Source organism: Camelus ferus, chromosome 2, assembly GCF_009834535.1.
Source record: "Camelus ferus isolate YT-003-E chromosome 2, BCGSAC_Cfer_1.0, whole genome shotgun sequence".
Lineage (NCBI taxonomy): Eukaryota > Metazoa > Chordata > Mammalia > Artiodactyla > Camelidae > Camelus > Camelus ferus.
In genome coordinates, this window is record NC_045697.1 from 243,082 (window position 1) to 267,080 (window position 23,999).

The 23,999-nt window shown below is 56.8% G+C and overlaps 1 protein-coding gene across 2 annotated transcripts in view; it reads right to left on the minus strand.

The window, feature by feature from the left end:
• Window positions 1-23,999, minus strand: part of CPLX1 (complexin 1) — a 31,824-nt gene that overhangs the window by 2,530 nt on the left and 5,295 nt on the right. For both annotated transcript variants that reach the window (XM_032491763.1, XM_032491756.1), the window contains exon 3: window positions 4,068-4,243. In XM_032491763.1, coding sequence (XP_032347654.1) covers window positions 4,068-4,243 — 176 coding nt within the window. The remainder of the gene's footprint in view (window positions 1-4,067; window positions 4,244-23,999) is intronic.

Consider the following 23,999-nt stretch of genomic DNA (forward strand, 5'->3'; position numbering starts at 1 on the left):
TCAGCAACAGTCCTGGGCACAGCTCTACCCCTCCCCCCAATTCTGGTTTCTGTGTATGTCTCTGCCCCAGGCTTTCCCCATCTCCCCTCAGGAGTGGATTGAATGGTGTTGTTCCCCAAAAGTTCATGTCACCTGGAACCCAGAATGTGACCTTATTTGGAAATAGGGTCTTTGCAGGTGTGATTAAGGTAAGAGTAGAGGTGAGATCTTTCTGGGCCCTAAATCCAATGAGAGTTTCCTTGTAAGAGAAAGAAAAGGACACAGAGCGGAAAATGGAAACAGAGGAAGGGTTTGGACATTGCCACGAGCCAAAGACTCTCAGACTGCCAGAACCCCAGCGGCTAGAAAAGACAAGGAAGTCTTCTCCCTCCAGGTTTCAGGCGCCTGTGCTTGCCAAAGCTTGCACTCACACTCACTGCCCCCACTCAGGAGAACACGTGGTGCTGGTGCAGCAGGGGAGTGACAGCAAGACACGCATGTAAGGGCAGGAACGTGTCGGTGTATGATCACGCAGAGGGACCTCCCTGACCAGGGAAGCAACTCAGGGGGTTGGGGAGGGACTGTGTCAGAGTCCTTCCCTCTGGGGTCCAGGAAGGAGACCCTAGACCACAGGCCAGTCACTCCACTCAGGATCAAAGTCATTCCGAGGTTAAGGCCACGCGGGGCAGACCTGAGGGTCACCTTTCTCTGCCCGGGTGGGGCTCCTGACCTAGGGCCCTTCTCAGAGCCTGCTCTGATGTGGTTTGACCAGAGTGGTCCTTGACCACTGAGACGGCAGGGCTCCACTGCACAGCCCATGGCTGAGAGGAAGCCCAGGGCAGCCAGTGACCTATGGCAACACGGCACTAAGGACTGTGAGAATCAGTAGTGTGACCAAACAACGAATAATCGGCAGTCACTCCCGCACCTGCTAGTATCAGCAGAAACCTCAGGCTGGGCCTTGAGTGACCTCAGGGGGAAGTGGGGGCCAGGTCGACTAGGACCCACCAGCTCGGTGCTGGGTCTGGCTCCAAGCTGCGGAATGGGGGCGACTGAAAGCACCAAACCTGGCAGTGCACGTGCAAACCAGAAGGTGGCTATGCAAATTAGGAAGTGCGTGTGCAAACCAGGCGGTGCGTATGCAAATGAAACAGGTGGGCCAATGTCCTCTCCCACCTGGACCCGCTCAGTGCAGTCATGACAGTCTAGGGAGAGGAGGCTCAGCTCACCAGCCCCCGCCGAGGTGAGAAATCTCAAATGCAGACTAGGTCACCTGGAGAGCCGGGCGCCCAGAGGACGGGTGACTCTAGCCCGGCCCTCCAGCCCTCTAGCCTCCATTTGATGGGTCTCCCACCATGATGGGGCCCTGTACCGCACAGCTGGGTGAGTGGACGCTGCACCTGGAGAGGGCTGGGGGAAGTGTGTCTGGGACCCCAGGGCCAGAGAGGGCCATTGGGGAAGTCACACCTGAAGGTCAGGGTTCCCACCTGTGTGGAGCGGGAAGGCAGTGGGGGGTTACCTATGCATGCCAGGTGGAGGAGGGCTCTTCGGGGAACGGTGCGGACCTCGCGGGGGCAGGGCCTGGGGGCGCATCGGGGATGGGGGGCAGGGGATGCCCGGTGCTGAGCTGCCCGCACCAGCCACCAGGGGGCGCCCCGCCCTCATGGTCGAGACAGCTGGGCAAGGGGGCAGATTTGGCGGCCACCCTGCACCACCAGGGCAGCCTCTCCTCCCACTTCCCCGAGACCTGGGGCAGGGTGGGCAGCTCTCTGATGAACTGGAGGCTCCTCGGAGGGGTGGACCAGATTCTGGAGACTGGAATGGTGAGGCCAGAAGGACGTGGGGCTCCCCGGGCTCAGGCATCCAGAACATATAGGACGCTCCTGGTCCATAAGGAGATGGGGTTGCAGGGGGTGATCAGCATCGCCCTCTCTTCCCTGCACAACCCCACGTCTGGCCGGGCGACTGCCACCTCCTTGAGGTCGGTGGCCACCCAGGAAGGGCCCCCACCCGGCAGACTCAACTCTGTGGTGTCTGTGTGCTCCCCAGCACACCCCACACTTTCCCTGTAGGCCGACTAGTCCTGCCTGCTTAGTCCCACCACAGCAGGAGAAGTGACCTGCAGGGTGGGGTGGGGGCCCAGCTCTGACCCCAGCTCTAGCAGTGACTCAGCAGACACCACAGCGCCCCCCTGGGCGGGCAAGACCAGAACCCTGGATATGCACACTGAGGCCTGGTAGGGACAAGACCTCTGTGGCTGGTGGGGCCACGGCGCCTCTGGGAGCTGGCACAGGTGAGGGGTGGCCTGGAGGGGGTTCAGAAGGTGGTCAGCCCACCCAAGGGGGCCCCAGGTGGGGAGTTGCTCGTCTAGGGAAGTAGGACCCCTGGTGAGGGGACCCCAGTGACACCAGGCTGGAGGGCATTTCCATGTGGCCACCCCAGAAGCATGTGATCCATCACCTGACCCAGGCTGGGGAAGTTTGGTGAGGGTCACCCTGCCCTCTGGCTGCCCGTGGAGCTGCAACCCCCCCACTCCCACTGGGACTCACTCTGTGACCCAAAGTCCCACCAGGTGCTCCTGAGAAAGAGACGACCCTGGAGCTGATGCCTTTTCATCACTCATTCACTAGCTCAGCAGCCAGAGGGTGGAGGACAGCGTTAGCCAATGGTAACAGCCCAGCGCAGACAGTCAAAGCTCGCAGCCAATGGGAGCAGCCCAGTGCAGACAAAGCTCCTGCCTTCCGGGGCAAGTGGGTGGGGACCAACAAACAGGTAAAAAGTATGAGTGTGTTGAAGGAGGGCAGGTGGGGGAGCAAAATAGAAGCAGGGAGGGGGTGGGGAGGGGAAGGGAGAGAGGTGCCTCTGGGAGCTCCAGGGATAAGCAGCTGTGCCAAGGCCCTGGGGCAGTGGCAAGGGGGGGGGGGATGGGGCCTACAAGCAGAGCCGTGGGGGCAGAGGTCACCATGCACCTGGGGCTGGGGCCCAGGAAGAAATGGGGGCCACTGGAGGGTTTGAAGAGAGGAGGGACGGGGGGCACTTTCACGTTAAAGATAAAATGAGCCGAGTGTGCTATCACACGAACACGCACACAATCCGCCTCTACCCGCCCCCACCTTAGCCTCGGGGCCCAGGCCGCATCCACACCTGGGCCCCAGGAGAGTTCCCAAGGCTCTGGGTTGGGGCTCACTGGGTGCTGGGGAGGCCATCCCCACAGCCCCACACCCTGCACACCCCAGGGGGCTCCGAGGCCTGTCCACACTTTGTGACCTGTTTATGAGGCCTGAGAGCTGGAATCAACAAGTTCACCTCCCGATTCCCCACCGGGTGTCCACGTGGGGTGAAGCCATGGCCAGCTGGGTGGTTGAACACAGATGGACAGATGGACAGGCGCTCCAAACACAGCTGCTCCAGCCCTCTCCTCACCCCTCCCCTCCCCTCCCCTCCCCATCTCGATGTCTCTGCCCCTCCCTCAGCTCCCTCACCCCACCACTCCAGCCCACCTTGGACTGGCCAGAGCAGCTGCCCAAGGCCTGCCCTCTCCCGGCCTCTCTTACCCTCTGACCCAGCCGCTGGACGGACAACTGAGGCTGTGCAGTAGACATGCCCCTGCAGCACAGCTCAGCCTCCCACGCACGCCCTGCCCTGGGCCTTGGTTTCCCACCTGTGATAGGCACGAGGCTCTGGCTGCCCCGGGCACAAGGGACGGTCACCCAGGTGACTCTGGAAAAGACCGTGGTCTCCAGCTTGCAGCCATCCCGAGCCAGACCTTGCAGCCCACAGACCTGCTCCCCGCACGCCTTGTTGTTAACCTCGGAAGGTCTGAGGCCTACCATGGGTGGTCAGGTGCATCCCCCACCCAGGGCCTGCCTGTGGACCCACTGCCACAGCAGCCCTGCCTTCTCCCTCCCCCCAGGGCCAGCCTCTCCTCCAGGCACTTGGGGGCAGTCCTGGGAGACCCCAATCCCGGTGAGCCTGCGTGACAGACGTGGGCACTGGGGGCACGGGGCCTCACCATTCCTGCTCCTTCCCGTGGTGAGGCCACCTCCTCCGGCAGCCCTGTGGGACTGTCCCGGGGGCGGGGCACCCACCTTGTCGCGGATGCCCTGCCGCATGGCCTCGCGCTCCGCCTCCATCTTGGCGTACTTGGCCTTGCGCTCCTCTTCCTCCTGCCGCAGCGCCTCCTGCCGCTCCTCCTCCTTCTTGGCTGCGTCGGGGTCCTTCTCCTCATCACCCCCTAGCATCTTCCCCATGTCCTTGGTGGCCCCTGGGCACAGGAGGGCACCAGTCAGCCAGGCCCCAGCTCTGCAGCCTGCCCCACCCGCCCCGTCCCTTTTCTGTCCCTGGGCAGCGCGGCCGTGTGTGTGTGTGTGTGTGTGTGTGTGTGTGTGTGTGTGTGTGAACCCAGGGGTGGTGTGTCTATGGATATATGTGTGTGGCTGTGCGTGTGTGGTTGTGTATCTGCATGGTTGTGTGTGTGTGTGGGCCCCACAGGGTGGTGTGTGTCTCTGAGTCTGAGTGCATCAGGGGCTCAGCCTCCGCGGGGCAGAGGGGCCAGAAGCGCCCAGGACGGGCGTGTGGCGGGCCCCTGGGTGTGCCAGGCAGGGCGGCCACTGGCCTGGAGCTGCTGGCAACTGCTCTGGTCACGGCAGCAAGGCCCTAATTTCTCCGCCTTGCCAGCCACCACTTTCCTCATGAGCTCCTGATTCACAGGCAACAATAAACACCTCCCGGACACACTCCGTGGCTCAGCCCACAGGACAAGACATGTAATTACAGCCTCGGAGCGCAGCCCTGGCCCTTAGCGCCTGGGGAGCACAGCGGCGGCCGCCAGCATCGCAGTGGGAGGGAAGCGCACTGGTTAGCGCTGTGGGTCAGTGATCTCAGCCCCGGGCAGCTGGTCCCGCAGAAGCCCCCACATACCCACACCCCTCGGTAGGGGTGAAGCCAGCCATCCAGTCACCCTGGGTGCTCCCTTGTGAGGGGAGCACAGGCTGGGCTGCTCCCCACCTGCCATCCTGTCTCTGTGTTTGTGTCTGTGTGTCTGTCTCTGTCTGTGGTTGTGCATCTGTGGTTGTGTGTGTGTCCCCCAGCTATGCCCTCCCGTCTATTCCCTGCCACCCCAGCACGGGCTCCGAAGGTCCCACCTCTATCCTCTCACCCTTGATGACCCCTCACATGCGCTGCCCAAGGCTGGCTGAGTCCAGGCTCGGGAACAGGCCCGTGTTTGGAAGGGCCCCCAGCTCTGTCCTGCCTGCTTCTCTCTGAACCGGTGACCACTCCGCTTTTCCACTCTGAGGCCCGTGGCGCTCCGGGTGCTGCGTCCTGCTCTGTTACGGCACAGACCCGCGCAACACCGAGCCCAGAGAAACTCCCTTTCCTGCAGATATTTGCACCACATGCTGCCTTTGCCAGGGACTCAGGAGTGAACCCCCCTGCCCCTGCCACCCCATCGTGGAAGGCCAGCAGCTGGTGGGGGGAAGGGAACAACTTTTGGTTGACTGCTCTGGGCTGAAACTGGACATCCGTCAGGCTGGGCCATGCCTACACCACGTGGGCCCTCCTAGCTGCCGGAAACCACTGCGGAGGGGGGCCAAGGCCAAGGCCAACCTGCCACCACTGTCACGGTGGGGATGGAAGCCTGCCCAGACAGTGGCCAATGGCACAGATACAGACTCTCACACAAACCCAGAGCCTCACAGTTAGTTTCAGACACGCCTGCACAACTTTGCAAAGCAGATTTTGAGCCAGTGACTCAAGGGAAAGTAGGTCATACACCAAGCTGCCGACTGACAGGCTCCTCCCGCAGGTCCCAGGTGACGAGGCCGCAGTCTCTCACCCCCGGCGCTGCTGTCCCTGGCAGCTGGGAGGGGGAGGAAGGGACGGGCCCCGCCATCCAGCCCCTCCCCACCTGCGCATCGGTGGACCCTTTAATGCAAATCCCCCCAACAAGCTCGTTGAGGAGAGTGCCTGCATCCCACTCAGTCTCGCCCACATCTCTCTCCTGGGAGGGAGTGCGTAGTTGCTGCAGTGGGGGCTGGAGGGGCCACCCTGAAGGGCAGGTTGGAGCCCAAATCTTGCTCCCCCAACACATCACGTGGCCACAGGCCTGCTGAGCAAATGGGCATTGACTGAGCACCAGCTGTGTGCTGAGCTCTGCTCCACCAGGAGCTGACCCTTCTGGCTCCAGGACTGGCCCCCACCCCGGACCCGGCATCCGTGTCCTGCCTCCACTTGACCTCTGGGCTGGCCCACGTGGCCCAAGAGGAGGAGGCAGAGGAGGCCAAGGGAGGAGCTGCCCCAGCAGGCCGAGGGGAGAGCTGAGGGCCGGATGGCCTCTCCTCGGCCAGGGGCAGCAGACTGGTGTACATTCCCACTGGCGGGCAGGCTGCAGAGCCACTCTCAGTCTGTGTGGGACCTGTTCTTGGGATGTCCACTGCGCCCCGACAGCCAGGGCCCAAGCTTCCAACTGCGGGAGGCTTGGGGTCCAGCAGCTGCCCTGTGCTGACCATGCAGGGGGTAGGGGCGGGAGCCAACGCCCCAGTCCCTTCCCTCGCTCTTCTCTGAGCTTCCACTTCTCGGGTGACTAGTGGAGGGGAACGCACAGGTCGGGGTGGCAGGTCCAAGTGCCTCCTCAACAGTCAGGTGAAGCAGCAGGGGCACGACCCCAGTGCAGGACAGGGCGGGGGCACCTTTCTATCCAGGAGCGAGTCCCCTACTTGGGGGGCAGGTTATGCAGAAACCCCACAGCTGGACTCCCCACACCTGGAACAGTGCCCGGCACTTGGTAGGTCTCAGCGAATATTTGACAAATAGTAAGTTTTTAAAATTTAAGAGACTGATGTCAGGTTCTCAGCCACAAACGAAACCTTAGGAAGCCCTACAGCTAACATCACAGTCTGTGATGAAGTACTGAGCACTCTTCAGCAAAGGACGCTCCCAGTTCCCTGGTGCTGGGGGCCTGGCCGTGGCACTAAGGCAAGAGAAGGATGGAAGCATAAAGATTGAAGAGGAAGCAAAAATTGTCTTTATTAACAAACAACATACCATCTATGCAGGAAATTCGAAGGACTCTACAAACCACTGTTGGAACCAGTGAGTGACTCTGGCAAGGCCACAAGCTACGTGATCAGCAAACACCCGGATCTCCATACACGGCAGCTAGCAGCTGGAGGGTGACACTTACAGACAGCGCCACGAGCAATCCTGACAGAGCATGACGTGTCTGTGGCTGTGTGTTTAATAGATGTGCAAGCCTGTTTTGCCTGAAACTACAGAATTGTTGCCAGAAATTAAAACGACCTGAAAGAACAGAGAGATACACCGTGTTCACGGGCTCATCCCTGCCATGCAATCGGGGACTTTTGACTGATCTATAGATTCAGTGCAATCCCAAACAAAATGCAAACAGGCTCTTTTGAATAAATTTACTGCCTGATTCTGAAATGTATGTGGAAATGGCAGAACATCTAGAGCAGATGAAACAACTCTGCAGACGGAGAACAACTTCAGAGGACTTAACGGTGCTTGCTTTCAAGATTTCCTGCAGTTGAGACAACATGGTATTGACAAAGAATTGACATCTGGATCCGCGGAACAGAACAGGCAGTCCAGAAATAGACCCACTCATACGTGGCCAATTGACTTTTTGACAAAGCTGCAAAGATATTTCAGTGAGGAGAGGACAGTCTTTTCGTAAGTGGCCCTGAAATAAGGAGAGATTCCCATGCAAGCAAACAAGCAAGCTTCTCCCCTTGCCGCACGCCTTCCGTGGGGCTCAGTAACAGACGTGATGTGAAAACCAAAAGGGCAGCATTTCCACAGGAAAGCACAAGAGAAAACTCCTCGTGACCCTGACTTAGGTAACGATTCCTTACACAGGTGACAAAAAGCATGAACCTTGAAAGAAAAATTTGATAAATTGGACTTCACCAACATTAAAAACTTTCCTTCTTCAAAAGACACTGTTAGAAAAAAAGAAAAGAAAAAGCTAGTCTGAGAGAGTATATTTGCAAACCATGCATTCGACAGAGGGCCCTTACCCAGAATACATGAGGAGCTCTCACAGCTCAGCGACAAGAACACGAAACACCTGATTTTCAAATAGAAGATTTGAACATTTCACCAGAGAAGAGCTACACACGACAGCTGAGCACGGAAGAGACGCGCTGGCTGTGACAGACAGAGCCGGTCCCCGTGAGGGGCCACTAAGGACACAAACACAGTCACGGGCGGCACCACTGCACGGCTACTCAAACGTCAACGGCGAGGGAGATGGACCACAGCAAGTGCTGGGAGGCCCTGGAGCGGCCAGCACCCTCGGCCACTGCTGGTGGGCAGGTAAGTGGTGTGAGCGGTTTGGCATTTTCTTACAAAGTTACATGGCACCCACTGCGTGGCCGGCAACCCCACTCCTAGACATTTACCCAAGAGAAACGGGAACATAAGTTCACTAACCACCGGCCACGGGAATGAGCAGCCTAACCTGTAAAAGCCCACACCAGAGCCACCCCCGTGTCCATCAGCAGGTGAATGGTGGTCCGTCCACGCAGGTGCACTGATGCTCGCAGCAACTTGGAAGAATCTCAACATCTTTACATGTGAAAAAAGCCAAGCACAAATGATACGATTTCATTTCTATACACAGAAGAGCAAATCAGTGCATGGTGACCACAAGCACATCGGGGCCCAGGGCAGACGGCAGGCGGACTGCAAAGGGGCCGCAAGACAGTCGGAACGCACAGAAAGGGACCTTGAACTGGGCAGCAGTTGCCATGCCTACGTCACACCGCAACCAAACTGACCGGAGTCCCTAGCAAAACAGACACTAGAGACACGGCGCAGACCGTCCTGCTGATCATCACCCAGTCAAACCACAAACAAACCACCAGAGAGACGACCAAACCCTAACTTTGTAAGTTTCAGTTTTAGAAACATGCACCTAATTAACCCTTAGATTGAGGGGAAATAAAAAACTGAAGCTGTAAAAATGCTGGAAAGCAATGAAAAATAACTTTATATCTAAACTTAGGATCCGTGGCTAAAACTGGTTTGGGAAGAAAACTCTTAACCTTCAGTTTTAAAGAAGGAAAACAGAAAGGATAGGAACTTCATTATTATCTTTTAAAAAACGCTAAAAGAAAATAACACGCAATCCAAAATAAGACAGGCAGAAAGAGGCAATGAAGATAAATGCTGCAACTGCAGAAGAAAACAAATAAAAATGACGAGTGGGTGAATCTCCTCATGGAGAATCAAGAGCACAGCGCACAGGCCTGGCTGAGCGCTCAGCCGCGTGGCTTCGGAGGCCGCACTGAGCTGCACGAGGAAGCGAAATGGTGAGCCTGCACCGCGAGAGAAGACACAAACTCTCTCTCCCCACTCGCCTCTCTGCTGGTGACATGATCGTGGACCGAAGACACGCACGGCACTCTGGCGAGAACCCACCACAGCCCGTCACGGCCTGCGGCAGAATGGCTAAAGGCAGTATTTCTGGGTAAAAGTTGATTTTAAGAATTTCCCCATACTTTTAGTAACAAGCTAGAAACGTAAGTGGAGACCACAGTCCATTTACAATAATTGTAAAAATGGAAAATATTCAGGAATCGTTTCAGCAGAGAGCTCTGCAGCACCTGTGTGTAGACGTGTCGTCTCCTGGAATGTGACGGCTTTGAACAGACACACTAGACTTTGGGGGGCAGGTTTACTGTCATAAGATGCCAGTTACTCCAAAGTTAATCCATAATTGTAGGCAACCTGGATTACACTTCCAATTTAAACTCCAACAATTCTTTCTATTTTCCTTTTGGGGTAAAGTTAAGACTCCTGTGGCAGAATGAATGTCAGAGGAGATCTGATCCCAGTGACATAAGGATGGGAGAGGCCACCCTCGCTGTGGGTCCCAGAAATTCCAGGAGAGTGCCAGACAGCGAGAAGGTCATTGACTGGAGATGTTTTCAGTGTGATGATGTCTCTTCCTGGGGGGTCTGGGAGGGCGCCCCTCACAGGCTGTGGAGGGAAGGGTGTCCCAGCGGGCTGGACCAGCAATCACATTCGTAAGCACATATAGGGTTCAGCCCAGCTACCCGACCCCTGCACCCACCCCTCATAGGACAGGCGCCCACGCTGCCCACTTGTCTCCGCTGTGGCCCTTGCAAGTGGCTGGAGACAAGCACATGGCCACACGCCACCATCACCCAGTCAGGGAGCCCCAGGTGGTCGTGAGAGCCAGGCGCAGACACGCTATGTCGCACATGCCACTGGAAAACCAAGGAGGAAAAACCCCACATGAAATCCTTCTCCCGAGCTGGAAAGCACGGGCGAAACCACAGTCACTGCATCTCTGGGAGCTGGAGAGCGAGGCTGCGGTCTAGCAAGATCCTTGGGGTTACCATCCTGCAAATCCCTGGTGCACCCTGCTCCAGACCGCGGCCCACCGGGCACAGGGATGGGCAGCCCACTCCAGGCAAGAGGATGGAAGAATGCGTAAAGCTGTGCAAATCCAGGAAAAAAGAGTGAGAAATAGCTGCAGGTCGGAAGGACATTAAAATGATCGGCGAGTACAGTCACACTGTATCCTTACATATTTGAAAACTTGAATGAAGTAGATTTTCTAAAAAAGTATTGTCAGAAACTGAGAACCACGTTTAAGAATTCACAGATGGAGCCTCTCAAATATTCAAGAAGCAGATAATTCACTGATATTTAGAATGTCCTTGGAAGGGAGGAAAAGAAGGAAATCCTCCGGGTGATTTTTGTGAAACCAGCATAAGAACGATGCCGAGGGTGGACCAGGCTCCCGCGCAAACAGCCACGCGAAGCGCCACCCAGAGACGGAAAGTGAAGTTTGGCACTTCTTACAGAATCCTGTAGGAGACAGAATGTGTGCTCAATGGAGCTCATTTTCGGGAAGGAAAGATGCTTCCAGCAGAAAGTAGTTACTGGCCTGGCACCGCCCAGACACATAGCCCCCTCGTGGAGCAGCAGGGCGTCCCAGCACCTGCCCTCGCCCTCCTGTCCCTCAGAGGGTGCAGAGCTGGACACAGCCCTCCTCCCCGTGCTGGGCCAGGCAGGGTGGGATGAAGCTGTCATTCCCCCCAGGGCTGCCTGTTCACTGCCACCTCCCGAATCCTGCCTCCAGAAGGGAGCCGGGCCTCAGGTGCTGCGGTCCACTCATGTGACCATGGCATGACCATCACAAAGGCAGGCGTCCTTGGGAGAAGAGCCCATTCTGGCTTTTTTTAATTGAAGTACAGTCAGTTACAATGTGTCAGTTTTGGGTGTTCAGCACAATGTCCCAGTCATGCATAGACATACATATACTTGTCTTCATATTCTTTTCCATTAAAGGTTATTACAAGATATTGAATATAGTTCCCTGTGCTCTACAGAAGAAACTTGTTCTTTTTTTTGTTTTGTTTTTACTTTTTTTTAATTGAGTTATAGTCATTTTACAATGTGGTGTCAATTTCCAGTGTAGAGCACCACTTTTCAGTTATACACGAACATACATACATTCATTGTCGCATTCTTTTTCTCTGTGAGCCACCACAGGATCCTGTATGTATTTCCCTGTGCTGTACAGTACAATCTTGTTTATCTATTCTGCATATGCCTGTCAGTATCTACAAATTTTGAACTCCCAGTCTGTCTCTTCCCACCCCCGTCCCCCTGTCATCCACAAGTTTGTATTCTATGTCTATGAGTCTGTTTCTCTTTTGTATTTATGTTCTCTCTCTCTTTTTTTTTATAGATTCCACATATGAGCGATCTCATATGGTATTTTTCTTTCTCTTTCTGGCTTACTTCACTTAGAATGACATTCTCCAGGGACATCCATGCTGCTGCAAATGGCGTTATGTTGTCGTTTTTATGGCTAAGTAGTATTCCACTGTATAAATATACCACATCTTCTCTATCCGGTTATCCGTTGATGGACATTTAGGTTGTCTCCATGTCTTGGCTATTGTAAATAGTGCTGCTATGAACACTGGGGTGCAGGTGTCTTTTTGAAGTAGGGTTCCTTCTGGATATATGCCCAGGAGTGGGATTCCTGGGTCATACGGTAAGTCTATTCCTAGTCTTTTGAGGAATCTCCACACTGTTTTCCACAGCGGCTGCACCAAACTGCATTCCCACCAGCAGTGAAGGAGGGTTCCCCTTTCTCCGCAGCCTCTCCAGCATTTGTCATTTGTGGACTTTTGAATGATGGCCATTTTGACCGGTGTGAGGTGACACCTCATTGTAGTTTTGATTAGCATTTCTCTGATAATTAGTGATATTGAGCGTTTTTTTCATGTGCCTATTGATCATTTGTATGTCTTCCTTGGAGAATTGCTTGTTAAGGTCTTCTGCCCATTTTTGAAACTTGTTTTTTTTTAAATCTGTTTTTGTATATGTGGCTAACATTTGCAAATCTCAAACTCCCAGATTTATTCCTTATGGAACCACAAGATTGTTTACTATGTCTGCAAGTCTGTTTCTGCTTTGTAGATGAGCTCATAGTGCCCTGACAATCCATTCATAAAGCAGCTTTATAGAGAGATAACGGACTTCAAATCACTCCGATTGACCAACCGTGAAACCGTCACCACCGTCAGGATACAGGACACGCTACATCCCTAAAGTTTCCTGGTGGCCTCGTGTGATCCCTCCCACCAGACTCCCCAGACAACCTCCGATCCACTCGCTGCCCCTGTCAATGACTGTGCGTTCTCCAGAGCTTGTCTCACTGCAGTCAGGTCCGGGTGGTGACTGTGCGGGGGTCCGGCTGCCTCTGAGACCTGTCCCCGCGGCTGAGCACCTGCGGCTCATAGACCGCTGGTGCCGAGAGGATGATGCCAGGCTTATCCGTCCACCGGTGACCCGCCCCCTGGCTGCTGGTGTCTGGGTTCCTCCCAGTCTGGTCTCTGTGAACGAAGTCGCCCTGAACACTCACAGCCAAGTCCGAGCGCGCACGTGGGCAAGTTCCCGAGAGTGGACTCTGAGTTGCGTGGTAAGTCGAGGTTCCACCTTTAAGAACTGCTGAACTGCTTTCCAAAGTAGTGGCACCACTGTAAACTCCCACAGCAGCTACGAGGGTCCCAGGTTCTCCACATCCTTGCCGACACGTGCTGCCCCCGTGCCCGTGGTTCTAACTGTCCCCGTGGGCGCGAGGCTGCTGCGGTGTTTCCCTCAGGACTAATGTTGCTAAGCGTATTTCCATGTGCTTAGTAACAACTTTCGTATTTTATTTGATGGAATCCCTATTCAAATCGTTTGCACACTTTCAAAAATAACCTTTCGTCTTGGAATAATTTTAGGTTTACAGTAAATGATGAAGACAGTCCCGCATGCCCGGCAGGACAGGGAAGTCATATTCCCCACTGTCAACACATGACCCCAGCACGGTGCACCCGTCCGGTCGAGGAGCCCACACTGGCAGCGCTGCCACCACCTGACCGCCTCGGTGTCCTTGTGCTCCAGGACCCCCCCCCCCCCCGGGGACCGCACGCCACAGTCCTTGGGGCCTCAGAATGGTGACGGTTTCCCTGACTTCCCTTGTCTTGACGACCTTGCCGGTACCGAGGAGTGTTTTCAGGAATTCTATGCATCTCTCAGCTGCGACCCGGCTGATGCTTCTCTCTTGATTAGACAGGGCTCCGGGTTTGGAGGAAGACTCCGGGGGACCAAATGCCGGTCTCATCCCGGCCCGTCCGGTCGTGCTCTCAACGTGACCTGTCTGGATGCCCCAGCCTGGCCCGCTTTGGAGCCGAGGGCTGTGGCCCCCTCCCAGAGCTCCTGCCCCTTTCTTCAGTGGGTTGTTGGTCTTCCACTATAGAATGGTGCCCATTCTTCATATACTCTGGATGTAAGTCCAGTGTTAATTTCCTTTCTTAGAGAACTAGGATGGCACATCATCCCCGCCCACCGTGTCGTTCACCTCTGCTCTGGTCTTTATCGCTTTCTTCCCTCTGCTTACTTGGGGTTTCGTTTGACTTTCTTTCCCTAGTTTCTGATGTTAGTAGTTGAAGTTAATTATCTGAGGCCTTCTTTCGTTTCTATTGAGGTGCTGGTGACACAAATTTCCCTCCAAACACTGCTTTACTGATCCCACAAATTTTGGCTTTTCTTTATTTCGATTCAGTTCACAGTACTTCCTAGCTTCCCGGTTGTCCCTTCTTGGTCCCATGGGCCGTTCATCTGGGGAAGGGTTCCCGATATCTCCCTGTTATGAGTTTCTTGTTTCATCTCACTGCTGCCAAGGGCACATTTGGCACAACTGGAGTCTTGTACATTTATTGAGACTGGTTTCATGGCCGAGAATAAGGTCTCTCTCGGTAAAAGCGCTGTGTGTGCTGTTTGGAGAGCCTGGAAAGTCAGTGGGCCAGGCTGGTTGGCGGTTTGCTCAGGTGTGTGTGTCCTCACTGCCTCTCTGCCTGTCTGCTGTCGGCTGAGTGTCTCCACCTGAACTTGTGACCTGTCTGTTTCTCCTTCAAGTTTCATCCGTTTTGCTCCTGTGTTGTGAAGTTCAGTCATTACAAGCCACGGCCAGCTTCATTCCTGGTCGTAACCTTTGCTCTGGACTCCACTTTGTCTGACATCAGGGTGGCCGTTCGGGGCTTCTGACTGATGTCAGCAGGGCCCATCTTCTCCCATCTTCTTGCTTTTCCCTGCTTTATGCCTTTGTGTTTCCCTACAGCCACTTGACATTCTGCCCAGTCCAACAGTCTTTGCCTTGTTATGAGCATGAACCCGGCAGCGGGGCCACAAAAGCCACAGACCCCAAGGCAGCTGTCGGGGTGCGAAGGAGGCAGCCGGGATTGTGGGGGAATTATCCTTAAATTAAACATGGCTCTGATCCCACTTAACAAAGCTTAAAAACAAGGCAGGAACGACTCAAACTGACTCTAAATGACCCGACCACATCCTGAGCAAAGTGAGTCTATTTAGGAAAACAGAACACCAGCACCAACAGGGCGACCTGACGCACGACGTCTGGCCCGGCGAAGCCTACCAGGCCCGCGGGGCTGGGGCGCACAGGCCCCCACGTGGAAGCCGCCCCCCGCGCCTGGCCGGGGCCGAGCGTGTGAGCGCGCGGTGGAGACACGTGGAAGACCACGAAGGCAGGCGGCGAACGTGTAAGTAGCAGGAAGCGCACCTAGAACGCACAGGTCGTGAACGGCGGCAGCTGCTGGGTAGTCAGGCCCTTGCTGAGTGAACGAAAGATGTTAAATCACACTGTTACCCAAAGAGGTAATTAAACACGGGATCAGTTTTACCCATCCCCCAGCCATCGTGTGACTCTGGGGATGCGTGTCGTCCCGGAGCGCTGCCGCGTGTGGACTTGCAGCGTTTGTTTTAGACGGGGGTTTGGAACTGTGTGTCAGGAGGAGCCAGCCGTGCACGCCCTCCTGCTGTAGCGTGTTCCCGTCACTAAGGACATCGCGGTTTCCTGAGAGGCCACCCTCCTGCAGCCGTGGCACCAGCACCATCACCTCAATACAACAAACCGCCTCAGAAACAGAGCCTCTTCCTGCTGGATTTCCCTCCTGCGTGGAACTGTCGTGGCCTCACGTTCAGTGTTTGTTTACCTGGGTTTTGTTGTCCCTCTCCAACACTAGAATGTATGTTTCACCAGGACAGAGACCGTCTGTGTGTCTGGCTCGCAGCAAGAGCTCAGTGAATACACACTGAGTGACAGGGTGTGCGTGCAGGGATGCCCGCTGCAGCCTTGTTTGCACGAGTGAGAAAGCTGACGTGTGATGCCTGACATGCGGCGTCAGTTCAGTCACCGGCAGCGAATCCACGCAAGACCAAGGCAGGCGTCCTGAGGCCACAGGTCCTAAAGCCACGTGTTTGAGTGCCAGGTGTCCAAGTGCCAGCTGTCCTAATGCAGGCAGACTTTGTTTTAATGTGCCTCCCAGGTACTGCATTTTTCACAGATCGAAGGTTTGTGGCAACCTTGGGTCAAGCAAGTCTATGGGCACCATGTTTCCAACAGAACCTGCTCACTTCATGTCTCTTGTCACATTTTGGTAATTCTCACACTATTTCAAACCCTCCACCAGCAAAGATTATGACTCACTGAAGGCTAAGATGATGGTTAGCATTTTTTAGCAGTACATTTTTTAACTCATGACATGCACGCTATCCTGGACACGATGTTGTTGCGCACCTCACAGACTACAGTGTAAACATATCTTTTGTACGCGCCGGGAAACCAGAAAGTTCCCGTGCCTGCTTTGTTGCGATTGTCTCTCTGTTGCAGTGGTCTGGAACCCGACCTGCGAGACCTCCGAGGTGCCTGGACAGGCACTCCAGTTATCCTTTTGCTCCGTGTCCCAATTCCAGGTGTTCTGACCTTAGGTGTCCTAATGCAAAGTCCTTACAGTTGAGGGTCCTCACTGCTGAGTTCTGGTTAAACACGCTGGACGGATACACACCGCTTTCCCCAACCCCACTCAAAGGAGAGTCAGGAAATTTAAAAGCATGATTCCACAGAGACAAGCAGAATAGGGGAGGAGAGAGCAAGATGACCGAGGTGTCGACGCTGGGGGAACCGAAGGGCAACCAGCGAGGGCAGAGTGAGATGCGCAGACAAGTTGACGTGGCGGCGGGACTGCGGGGGGACTCCAGGTTTGGTGGCGCTGGGTCCTGTGGGAGGCACGGGTGACCAGGGTGGGCTGAGGTCTCTCTGAGGGACACCTGTGCTCCCCACCCTGGGGACCCACCACCCGAGCAGCAAGGGGGAATCAAAAATAAGCTTCCCTGGAGAAAAAGAACCAGAGGCCCTCCAGACCCGGCCCAGGTTCAGGGCTGCGGGGACAGAGACGACCTGCCGCCTGCAGACTGGGCTCAAGTGGACGTGTGTTTCCTGAAACTGGGGTTTGGACTTGCCCAAGTCCCCACCCGCTGCCTGCCCACAGAACCCGCCCTCCAGCCACGTAGACTCCGTTTCTGGAGAAAGGGAACCACACCCCAAACAAGCCCCAAAGAGGCTTCCAGTCGGACGTCTCCAGGCACCAGAGCCAGCTCATCACGTGCTTGTCCCGCAGGTGAGCCTGAGGCCCCACAGCACACGGAACCTCCCACCGGCTCTCAGAACTCACTCTGACGCGCGAGTGTGCACCCTGCGCGCCCCAGGCACGGAGACTGCGCTCGGCAGACCGGCAGGTGGGGCTCAGGAGGCAGTTACAGGGACAGGGGAGCTCTCGAGAGGCGGGGGGCTTGGAATGCAGGAAAGAGCTTTGGGAAGTGAAAAACATAAACGCAAATGAGAAATTCAGTTGAAGAGTCAGAAAATGAAATTAAGGAAATGCCCCAGAAAGCAGAACAAAAGCTGCAGAGCTGGAAACAGGCGAGAAGATGCAGGAAAGAGCATCGGACCAGGGCGCGCAGCGGGCAGGGTAGGAGGATGGGTCACCACGCAGCAGCCGGAGCAGCGCCTGGGACTGAACCACCTGCACCCGTGGTGCAGACGCCAGAAGACCCACAGCAAGGTCCCGAAATCTTGAATTTCAAAATGCCCAGGTTGATGAGGAAACAGCAAAAACCTCCAGAGAGAAAACCAAGAGGTCACGGAAGACGCACTGGAGGTGAGAACAGCATGTGGCTTCTCAGCGGCAGCTTCAGAGCCTGGCGGGCAACCGGAGTGAGGCTGCAGACGCCTACGGCGGACATGGATTTAGATCCAAAATGTATATCCAGCTTAACCGGCGATCACACACGAAGGCAGAAAGAGGGTCTATGTGCCCCTGACGCACCCGCTCTCAGAAAGTTCCCCAGGGTCCAGCAGGAGAGGAGCGAGGGGCATCGGGGCCGCAGCAGGTGCAGCCGGGAATGGAAGGTGCCAGAGTCCTGGGGCAGCCACTCCAGGGGAGAGAAGAGCCACCTGTTCATCTGGAACCTTTAGCCACATGGAAATACTGGGTGGTGGGGCTGCCAGAGGGTGGAGAGTTAGAGAGGGTTCACAGAGAAGGAGGCAAATAGAGAATGAGACATGTTAACTCCAGGGCAGACCAAAGGTCCCACAGGAAAGATGTGATCGGGGCTCACAGGGAACCCTGTGCACGGCGCCGATGTGACCCATTACAGGAAACTAATGAAATGTCCAAGATGATCCAACGAGCTCGTTTCTGAGAAACACGAGGCGTCTCAGTAAGGCAACCTGAGAAATAACTTTCTTTAAGTTCCAGGTATCTCATTAGATGAGACCTGCAGCCCACGCCTCGGCCAGGAAGATGAGAGGAGAGTGGCAATATTAACAAACTGCTCCTGGAACCGGGGCTCAGTCTGTAGTGATGCTCACCACCCGCAGGGCCAGTCTCTGCCCACGTCTGTCTGCACTGCAGACAGAGGCGTCCCCGAAACATGCATGGTGCAGAGAGCTGTCGTTGGAAACGACACCGTCCCAGCACCGACCGCGCTGACGCCTCGCCAGCTGGCTCCTGGGACTGGTGCTAACACACCGACATGAAAAGGACTTTGCTGAGTCTTTTAAAACTGGAACTGGACCTGAAGGCCTCTGTCTTTGAAAAAGTATTTTCAAATAAAGTAATGTGTGATTCTAATGGATGAGCTGGAAAGCAGTGCAGTGGCTCAGTTCTCCACATCACTTCTTTATCCTTTTCTGTGTTATTTCAATTCCCTACAATGAACACCTGTTACTTTAACGATGGGGAAAAAAACCCACTTTTATGCTGAAGAATAAACATGGGTATATACCTCTGATAAAATTGAATGCAAAGATAGAAATGTTTTCTACGTATTAAGAAAACAGACTGCCACCAGTCCTCTAGCTCTAAATCACAAGGGCCGAGGAGAGGGGTGGGGGAGAAAGACAGAAAAGCACCCAGAGCTCCTGGAAAGACTTCGGCAAGAGCTCGAAACACAGTGTCGCTCGTAACCGTGGCAATTAGGGCTTAAGTAATGCTTTTAAAGGGCATATGGGTTCCACAACACTGCAGAAGGGTTTAAAAAGAAAATGTAGTCCACGTATTAGGACAGAGTAAGCGAAACTTTGCCAGAGCACTTTAAAAAGGTGACAGTTCAGATGACAGAAGCCACAGCAGGTATGTTAGCTGTGACTATTCTTGCAAAGTGAGATGTAAAGCCAAGTCCCCTTGGAAGACACCCACTGGCTGCCCCGCTGGAGGGCGCCGGGCCCTGAGGGGGTGCTGCAGGCACCACGCACCTGGGCCACCCTGGCCCAAGGAACAAAGCAGCTTCCAAGGAGCAGCAAAACCTGCCCCGGCCATCAGCCACCGTCCCGGGCTTCCCACACCCTGTCCAGCCCCAGCCCCAGCCCAGGTCAGGAGGGACTGGTACTGGGAAAGTGCCGTATCGTCCTTGCTGCCAGACAGCCCACACCCCGCCAGTGCTGGAACCCAGCCTGGGGCCCCAAGGGAGGGGAGGCACAGGCATGTGGCCCAGTCTCACCTGCTGGCCACCGTGCTCCAGGCCCTGCTTCTGGTGGCCTTGACTCCGAGGCTGACTGAGGGGCATGGCCAGGGACTGGCTGGAGGGTCACCCAGAAAGTCCCTGCCTCCTGGTCCTGCCAGCACCGGACCTGAGCCTGCCTCAGGGACATGGCCCTCACTCCCAGTGTGTCCCTCACCTTCTGGCACAGAAGCACCGCTCCTCCGGCTCTGTGCCGACAGCACCCCTGCCCTCCCGCCCGCTCCTTCGCTGGCCCTGCAGACCTTTCTCAGGCATCTGGGCATCTGCCCCTGCCACGCACAGATCACGGATCCGGTGCTCGGTGCCCGCGGGGAGGGTCCCTGGGCGCCACTGGCCCTGACTGCGGAGGCGGGCACCAGGCCGAGAGCGTCTGCTCTTGGCTTCAGGGGAGGACGTACGGAGGCAGAGGCGAGACAAAACGCCAACTAGTGAGGCCGAACGGAGCCAAGCTCCAGGACAGACGGCGCGGCCACCGGCTTGGGGGCCGGCTGTCATCCTGTCCCGCTGCTCACTGGCCGCCTGTCCGTCTGCAGACGCTGCCCCCAGCGCACGTGGGGGACACTGAGATGTTCCTGTCGGGGCCTCAGTGAGTGTCAGGGACGCCTCCCCCTGCTGACTTCACCGGGGCAGGGCAGGCTCCGCTAGCAGGGCATCTGCTTGGCGTGATGGACGGACAGAAGGATGGGGGCTGTGCCCACCCCGCAGACCAGGTGTGAAGCAGTCCACCTTCCCAGAACCTTCCTTCTGAAGGAAAGCTAAGTGCCACAAGGTCCCCGCGGCCCCCAGGACCCTCGAGGGCCTGAGGCCAGCAGCTGCTGGGGACCCCACGCCTCACCCTCCGTCCTCACCGGTCCCTCCTCCTGCTGCCTACACGCGACACCTGCACTTCTTGCCTCTCCCTCCCCCAGGAGGCCCCCATCTGTGCCTTTCCTGCCAGTCCTTCGGCCACTGTGGGCCGGAGGGTGGAGGCCTGAGGTGAAGGCAGTGGACGGCACCCTGCTTCAGCTGAGCCCACCTCCCGGCCCGGGAAGCGAAGCTCAGCACAGGGGCCTGACATCTCCCCAGGGCAGAGGCCCGGCTTTCCCAAGGAAACATTAGGAGCAGGGCTAGCACCACGTGGCATAGCCCGGGGCACCAGCCTGCCTGTGGGCTCTGCCAGAGCTGCTCCAGCCTGCTGCCTGGCCCCCGGCGTCCTCAGCCCTCTCAGTGTCAGTCTGCACCTCGCACCCAGCACTCAACAGGTAGCACTCGGCACCCAGCACCTGCACTCGGGACCCTCAGCTCCCAGTACCCTCAGAGGCCAAGCACAGGCAGGCCAGGAGGAGGGTCTGGAGAGACCCCAGCCTGAGCTCCCCAGCCAGAGCCCCCAGCCCCTAGACAGAATCGGGCGCTCTGGCTACCAACAGCAGAAATCTCAGGACCCTGCTCTCTGCCCAGGCAGAGCACGAGCCCTGGGGAGGGGCCTCTCGGCGCTGTGGGCACCCAGTGGGTGCTGCCCTCACCTGATCTGGGCTTACAGGCCGCGGTCTCTGGGACTTGCCGACTTCAGGGCCTGCCTGGGCTTGAGCTGGTTCTGGGGTTTTCATTAATTCCCAGCCATAAACGCACTCGGCCCAGAGCCAGCCCAGAGGCTGCGATGAGGGCAGAACAGGAGCGACTGAAACAGATGCTGTCATCCCAACCGGAACTTCTTGCCAATGAGGCAGAAAACAAACGACTTTATCAGTTGAAGTGCGTTACGTGCCTTTTATTCCCCCGTCGGGTGACAGCGTTTATAATGTAGCTGCAGCGTAACCAGCCGGGAGCACCCTCTCCTGAGTGAAGGCCTGTCCTCCAGGGTCTCGGGGGAAAAGGCAGTTTCTCTGAAGTGTCTTCCAGACTCTAAGAGATTGGCGGGGGTGGGTGTGGATAAGTGGTGTCTCTCCTGAGCCCTGTAAGGTAACTTAACACCTTCTCGATGCAGCACGGCATTTGGGAAGCCCCTCCTGAATGAATATTGGTATTTCACTATCAAGTATTTGCTGGCAGCCTTGGAGGAACCTGGCGCTCAAGAAAGAGCTGGGGAGAAGGAGGCACCTCTGCTCTCTGAGGGCTTGTGGTCTGGGGCTCTTGCATTTGCCTGGCCATCACCCATCCTCCTGTTTGGAGGGTGAAGTGCCCACTTGGTCCTCACCTTCCCAGACCCTCTTGCCCATGACACATCCACAGAAACCCTTCACAAGTTTCCATAGACACGTTTGCCAAGTGGATGTCTCTTTTTTCCTGCCCTTACTGTGGACGTGAGGCTGGAGCAGCAGCAGCCACTTCGTGACAGGGAGGAGCAAGCTGAAAACTCCACTAGGATGACAGTGGTACAATGAAGGGTGAAGCCAGTCCCTGCTGGCACTGCTGAGCAACTGAGCCACCTCCTGATACCTCCACATGTGAGAGAAACAAACTGAGTCAAGCCACTCTGTTTGGTTCCCTGCAATTTGAGTCAAAAGCATCTTCCCCAGTGCATAATTCTAGAGTTTCTCTAACCGATCTGCTCCTTCCTCTGCAGTCCAGCTCAGCCTGTGATGCTCATCCTCCCAGATGCCAGAGAACCTGGCCTCCCCGGTCAGTGTCACAGCAGGGAAGACCCGGACACGCGGGAGGCCCCTGATAAACAGAGTGAACCCCAAAATAGACAGACAGGTCAGTGAAGCTTGTGGGACCAGCCTTGCCCTCAGGACCTGGGTGTGGGACAGGATCGGGAAGCCTGGCCCTTAGTGTAGAGTCTCGGAGTGGACACTGGGGGTCAGGACAGGATTGCCTCCGCGGCCCTGAGGTCCTAGGAGGCGAGAGGAGGCAGGGACTGGGGAAGGGTCACGTCTGAGCTCAGGAGCCCAGCGCAGCCGCAGACACACAGGCCTCAGTGTGTGTGGTGGGGCCAGCAGCAGGGAGAAAGGTCCCTCGGGCTTCACAGAAGCAGGTACCAGACAAGGAGGGACGTCCCCTGCAAGGCCCTGGCAGTGCTGGAGGTGGGGGAGGGGCCGGCACTGTCGGAGGAGCTTCCCTGCCCAGGGCTCCCGACTCACAGAGGGACTCTGCCCACCTGGCCCCACCTGCCTCCTGTGGGCCCCGAGGTGGGCGCTGCCCTCCCTCCTCCTGGGTCTGGTCCCTGTGGCCTCCACGTCTGGGGACTGGTCCTCACGAGACCCCCGAGGGGTCTCTGCCGAGAGTGCACAGCCTATGCCCCACGGGGTGTGGAGGCCCCACCCCCAGGGTCTCCCTTCGCCTCCTTCCACCAAGGCCTGGGTTCCCCTGCCTCCCACCCACCTGCAGCCTAGGCTAGGGAGGCTGCGCTCCCTCCCGTGAGAACGTGCTGGCCTCAGGACAGTGGCTGTTCACGCCCTTGCCCTCCCCACATGCCAGGCTCAGGCCCCCAGGCCCTCTGAGTCCAGACCAGCCTCCCTATCTGCAGGATGGGCCTGGGGCCACTCTGCCAGGACACATTCACATCGACCGAGCAGCCGGATGGCCAGGGAACAACTGAGCTTGGCAGGAAGACCCCCTTCGGCTGAGTCCTGAGGTCCCGGGACCCTCCCACCGCCCTCCAAGCCCCTACCAGCCCCTGGGGCCCCGGGCCTGTGCCCCAGTCCCCGTGCTCCTCCTGGGAGCCCACCTCAGACACCCCTCCTCCCCGCCTGCTCACTGGCCCCGAGGACCTACACACATTCCAGACACGGAACATGTCACGCAGAGGCAGACGGTGAGACAGCCAGCCTCAACAAGGTCGTAATAGCCCCGATGCTCCTGCTTCAGCCTGAGGAGAGCCTGTGGCCACGACACAGCCCTGACAACTGCCGGCTCCTGGCCACGATGTAAATACAGCTCCCGGGCCGTGTGCCACTTCCTGGCCTCGGGGGAAAACAGTTTCTTCAAATCATGCCCTTGAGGACCCTGAGTCCCAGATCCAGGCAGATGTGGCCGGAGCGCCTGGCCCCGGTTCAGAGCCGCGTTGCCGCAGACAAGTTCCCAGGCCACCACACCAAACTCTCTCGGGGACTGAGTGTTGGCTAATTCAAATCTGGGGTGTCTTGATGGTTCTCCAGGGGGCCAAGACCTGTAAAGGCCTCCAGGACATTCTCTTGTGAGAGCAAGTCTGCCAACAGCCGGCCACTTTCCTTGACGGCCTGGCCCAGAAGCAACCTCTCTGGCCCACCCTGCGTGCCCACAGCTCCCTGGTCTCTGGGAGGACCCCAGCAGAGCTGTGTCCTGGGGGTGCCCCATCAGCCCTCGGAGAACTCAGGTCCCAAGGGTGGGGGCTCCCGTGGGCCCCACCTGGTCCCCCTCCGGCCATGTCACAGGAGAGAGATGGCTGCTGTGCAGAGCCAGTCAGCATCCACTCCAGGGACCCAGAGGCTGGAGTATCTGGGCAGCCTTCCATCTCAAGGGGAGGGGCTCTGGAGCGCTGTCCCTTCCTCGTGGTCCATGGCTGCCCGCCTGCCCTCAGAGAGACATCTCAGCACCAGGAGTCTGAGTGAAGTCATGGTTTGGTGCCACTGGCCTTGCTGGGATGTGGCAGGGCAGGACAGGTAATGTGCCAGCTCCTGTGTCCA